General features: G+C 29.9%; 1 protein-coding gene across 3 annotated transcripts in view; it reads right to left on the minus strand.

Moving 5' to 3' along the window:
• LOC113391540 (sodium/hydrogen exchanger 9B2-like) overlaps positions 1-282 on the minus strand; it is a 416017-nt gene extending 415735 nt beyond the window's left edge. For 2 of the 3 annotated variants that reach the window (XM_026627539.2, XM_026627530.2), the window contains exon 1: positions 74-280. In XM_026627539.2, coding sequence (XP_026483324.2) covers positions 74-98 — 25 coding nt within the window. In that variant the 5' untranslated portion in view covers positions 99-280. Of the gene's footprint in view, positions 1-73 lie in introns of all 3 variants that reach the window. The other variant, XM_064215971.1, reaches the window with a different exon arrangement.
• Between the last annotated feature and the right edge of the window lie 5718 nt (positions 283-6000).

The following is a 6000-nucleotide window of genomic DNA, read 5'->3' on the forward strand; positions in this document are numbered from 1 at the left end:
ATGAGTTAATGTTACGACAAATTTGACAAAAAAAGTTATAAGACAAACATATTTTTTTAAAAGTAGGACTTACCTGTAGTCTGTGTATTTGATTCCATGACTAAATTACAACAGTACAACTTACAACAATATCGTTCTCCTGAATTTGACAAATATTATTCTTTGATAACAGATGATTGTACGAAGAAAACAGTCACACATTCTCAGTCGCTCACATTAAGGAAAAACAAACGTGTATATTAGAGAGATATGATATCTCAACTTGTACAAATTTCCAAATTAGAGTTGTAATGACCTGAAAACGTAATATAATATAATTGTATTGAATACCTAAGTAGTTAAATCATAAATATCCTAGTAATTTCTTATGAAGAAATAATGATATGTACCTACAGTGGAAGTCTTACTAAATTTTAAAATTGAATTCTTATAAACCTATTTATGATACAATAGTCAATGGAGACAATTAAAAAAAAGATAGATAGAAGTTGTAGGTATGTTTTTAGTTTTATAGAGATCTTTAATACATTGTGTTATTTTACGAAATAGGGTTAAATACTTGATACTGATTGATTTTTAAATTGTTATTATTATTTTAATTTAATAACATTGATCTGTGGGCAAGTTGTTATGCTAAATATTGTATGAAGATAGCTAAACTGTCTTTATTTATTGGTTAATATCGCTGATAAGATGCTTTTGAATCCGAGAGATAGTTCCAGATTACACGATGTGAGTTAGAGTAAGATAGTAATTACATTTTAAATGTAACGTTAAAAAAGCTATTCAACAAATTATTTAAATACAATACAAAAAATCACGTAATTCACTTTATCACTTCATATTTAATAAAAGATTTACTACTAATATATTTTTACATCAACCGAAAAGGTAAGGTAAGTAGGTAGATACTTTTCAGAGTTCATCTATACATCACTGAGGACTTACAATATATTTTATAAAGTCACGGCTGATATGTAATGATAATGTTTAGATTTGGACTGAGTTGAGTCTGAACGCTTATGACCCTCACGACAAGGCCATATTAGCGAACAAGTCAAAAGTCAACAAGATTGTATTCACAGTAGAATTGGAAACATATTAAATTTGAATTTATTACAATAGAATATAGTCCACTTTAGTTTGTGTTATAATGCTTAATACAGCCATGTGCTGTATAAATACGCATTGTGATTACACAGTTAGAGTATGTGATCTAAGGTCAATATGTTTTAAGCACTATTTTTCATTGATGACAAATACTTTTCTAGATATACAATCATCACGTTCGACAACACAACTTATTAAGAATTTATTTCCAATACAGAAACCATTGAAAATTAAACTTATTTAATTTTAACTTTTTTGGCATAGGTAGACGGACAGGCACATCGTCCACCTGATGGCCAGTGGTCACCACCGTTCATAGACATTGTCATAAATATTCGCCATTCCTTACATCTCATAAATAAGACACATTACTCAATACAGGATTGTATTAAAGATAAAAAAAAGCGTAGACTTAGTATTTACTGATTTCTAGGCATCCTGTCTAGCAATAAACTATTAGCTATTTAATATTAACTATTATAGGTCTTTATTTGGATTGTTCAGGACAATCTTCATCATTGATTTGTTCAAAATGTACAATGTAATTGTACTTTTGTAAGGAATGATTAATATTTATTACAGCACCATTGTCTATGGGCGGTGTTGCCACCAATTGGCCCATTTGCCCTTCCGCCTACCTATATCATAAAAAAGCAGGATGTATTCTTTCTCACTTTTACAGCTGTCACTGATGTCATAGGCAAACCTCTTTAGTTTTTTCAGTTTATATGTATTATCTATGGTATTTGAATGAGATTTTAAATGAACCGTGCCATCGGTAAGTAAGAGTAGTGTAAAATTAGATTTTAAATACGAGTAGAACCTGTTCTTTAGAAATAATTACGAATTGAATGAGTTGGTTTTGAAAATGTGATATCACTGCACACTTCTTTTTACCAGAAGCCTTTTACGACTGTTTGACTTTAATGTAAGTGCCAAGCCAGCCTTAATTGCCAAGCGAGCCTTAATTTTTTTTTCATCCGAAAGAAATTATTTAGGTATTAACTTTAAATCGAGTGAAACAGTGTAAGTATTGAATGTTAATGTCTCATCTTAATAATGATTATAAATGATATTTTTTAAATATTATTTAGTCAATTTTAATGCTATATTCTTTGCCACCGCCTATTACGGAAATCTTGGAGTGGCAACACTATATGTACTCATGTCGACTGTCACTAGTAATAAGTTTTAAACATAACCATAAATATACAATTTTTGGAACAAAACAAGTGCTTGTTAAAAATACTTAATCCTTTTATGAGTTCATTTAATGTTGATTTATTCATTAATATATAATCTCATAAGTTTCTAATATAACAAATGACTTATAAAATAAAAGTAGTTTTAACCTAAAATAATTGAACCAACTAAGATTAAGTACTTACTTTTGTTTAACATATATTCTTTATTAAGAAACTTACTTGACAAAACAAGTTACTTTATTTTTAAGATGTTGTTATGATTAACTATATAATAACACACTGTCACTATTACATTTACAATAATACGTCCAGTTAAGCATTTTAATATTCTCCTCACTTCCGCAAGATGTCGCGTTTCGCTATAAATAACTAGAAAAATACCTAATGCTGCTATCATACAGTTCGAATAAAACAAAATATTTATATTATTAAACAGTAATAGGAACATATTTTAAATAATGTGTAGTCAATTCTCAATCTTCTACATTTTGTTAAAACGAATTAAATTCAAGCAAGTAGGTACCTACTTAATTTTATCTTCATCCAAAAAAGCAAGACCTGTGTACATAATATATATTATTGCATAAATAATTAAACCTATATTATTATGATGTAGTTGACCGGATTTGATAAATCCAATTTTTACGTTATATTTTAGATTATTGTGTTTGATCAAAAACCAAAAAATACATTTCTTATTTATGATATAATATATAAACAAACAAATATATAAACGTTATAAAACAAATATTTTTAAGCGCAATTCTGATTTTCTTTATTCATAAATTGGACAAGACAAGGCTAGTACTGTCGCTGGTACTTAATAGAGAACGCCTTGCGGATTAAATGAGCAACATTTATATTTCTTAATTGTTCCTATACAAGAACTTTCTATCACCGAATACATATATTCACTATGACAATGATCTATCATAGCATCGACTTTCAAATAAATTACTAATGCAATCCAAAATAAAGGTTTGAGAATGATGATTTGTTTTGATGACGATAATTGTTAGGTATTATTGATTACTAGGTGGCAGTGCTTCATGTGAGTTACGATGCACTCCTCAATATTCTACCGCCAATAATTATTACTGCTTTGGTCCAATTTGAAGGGTGAGTGAGCTAGTGAAACTACAGGAACTTTAACATTTCAGTTCCCAACATTGGTGGCGGATTGACGATGTAAGGAATGGTTAAACGTTTTTGAGAATCTAAAAAAATACCAGTTATTTTATACAAACTATCAGCTAAATTTAAAAGTCCAAAGGTCCAAATTTCTATGCATAACTTTAAAACTTAACATATTTTCATACTAACTTACTGAATGTGGGAACATCTTTTGTAGTTGCCTCTTAAAAAAATGGTTCCTTTCTCAGGGCGCAACGTATCATACTTACTAAAAAATATTAAAATCAGTTAAGCCAAATAATTGCATACCAAGCAGACTGACAGTGTTACTTTAAGTTTAGTCTTTTGGGTTTCTTTTTTATTTAATAATAATTAATTATACCTAGCAACAGAATGTTTTTACGACCTAATATAAATAACATGCAGACAGTATAAATACCGGATGAAATTCAGGATTGATAAACGGTTTTTTGAAATCACTTCAGTCTTTGCTCACTTTATATTTTTGTCTATCATTTAATGATATAATTAGGTAAACGAAATTATTATTTATTTATAAAAGAATTATTAGCATGAAGTCCGTACATATATACAAATATGGATTAAAATAGTTACTGTATAAATGAGGACTGCGTGTAAGTGTGTCAAGAATGCTTTTCCCCGTTGAAACGCAATTCCGATCCTCTGGGAAAAAAATGAACCAGCCCTCCTGTCACTAGTGGAGGCAATAAGGCGAGGTTTATACTACTTCAAGGTCCCAAGTGTTTCAACGGGGATAGAAATATAATTTGGAAGTAAACGCATATAACTGTCTAGTACACACCGACCCAGTTGCCTTTAATTCTAAACAGTAACGACCAATTTAATCGGAATTTTGACCCCGTTGACAAGTTAACAGTGAACGTGCTTTGATTTGACCATTAAAACGTTGTTTCACATTGACTGTGGGATTAAAAAAACAAGCAAGGAAATTATTTAAATATATACCTAATTTAAAATAAAAAAATAATAATTGTTTGTTAAAACAAATAAATATATAATTTAGAGTTAAAAGCAGATAATAAAACGGAGATTTAAAGGTAGTTTGACGGTAGGAAGACTTTTACGCTAATGAATTTCATTAAGTTGAATAATAATTTGTTCGCTTACTGTAAAACATCACACTGATTTTATTTGGAGAAAAGTTCTGTCTTTGCGTTTCTTTATTTTTAGTACTTTTCATAATTCTTAGGTGGATGGGATATTTGGTTTACCTACTTTAAATTACTTACGTATTAACGCCACGGCAGCAATAATTCCGCGAATGCGTAAACATAGATTAAAATTAAGTTAAGTTAGAACATTTTTTTTGTTTATGGGAATTCCTCATAGGTTACTATCCTACTATATTATACCCGGGGAGGCTAGGGAGTTATATCGGACTTCTACGGACTACAACCATTTGGCGAAGCTACGAGAACGCTTTTGCACACATCACCGATTCCATCAGCAATTGTCTGAGTAAAGACCCGCTAGAATTAAATCTCTACTCTCTTTGTAGGCGTCTTAGAACACTTGGTGCACCTCCGACAATTATGATGCCTATTTTCGTCAGGCGACAGACGTCCCCACGTCTGCCACCTAAAGATTTAACTCAGGGAATTTTGTTAAACACTTATAATCTATCCCTCACATAAAAAAGTACACGACTCAACCACTAGTATATTATACAGTGACATTTACAACGTATGTATGCATAAATTAACCACTTAACAAAAACAATCAGTGGAAAATCAAGCTATCAGCAAAAGCGACACATAATCCGCGATGTTACTACAATAAAGTAAATGAGAATCAATAAACAGGATTATTAAAAACTAAGTTACTAAGTAAGTATATACGTAATCAAAATTTAAATAAGACACTGGGCGAGACAATCTTTCGGGAAACAGTAGTTGAAGATATTATGCGACAATTAAAAAGTCGCAATATTTGCAACTACTGTGAGGAGTGAAAAAAATAAAAGGGTGTCTGAAATCATATACTTCAAAAATTTCAGTTTTATATTTGTTACTACCCCTTTAATTTTATACTTGAGGCTGTAGCTTATATGTAAAAAAAAATGTGAAAAAGATGTGTGAAAAATCACTCAAGGTTGCGGTGCAATGTATTTGCGCGAGCTACAGATGGAGAGAGTATTATGATAGGCAGTATGAATGACGGATTAAAAACTATGTTTGTTGTATGTATGTATGTGGCTATATTTTATGATTTTATTTATCCTAAAAATAATAATTTGCGATAGTGGCTTTTTTGTTGAAAATTCTTTACACAGCATGCGATTGTAATATTTAGGTTATTAAATATTGTTTTTCGATCTATATCAATCTGCAATATATTAAAATCTAAATTTATAAAATAATATTAAAATGTAAGTATATGAAATAAAATAGACAAAAAATATGTACAAGGAAAGTCATATGAGTGATAAAGGCTGATTAAAGTGAATGTGAAAAGTCCAAGCCTTTCTCGAAGCACGGTAAGCAATGCGGAGTCACCATAATATCAAGTA

This window comes from Vanessa tameamea, chromosome 10, assembly GCF_037043105.1.
Source record: "Vanessa tameamea isolate UH-Manoa-2023 chromosome 10, ilVanTame1 primary haplotype, whole genome shotgun sequence".
Taxonomy (NCBI): Eukaryota; Metazoa; Arthropoda; class Insecta; order Lepidoptera; family Nymphalidae; genus Vanessa; species Vanessa tameamea.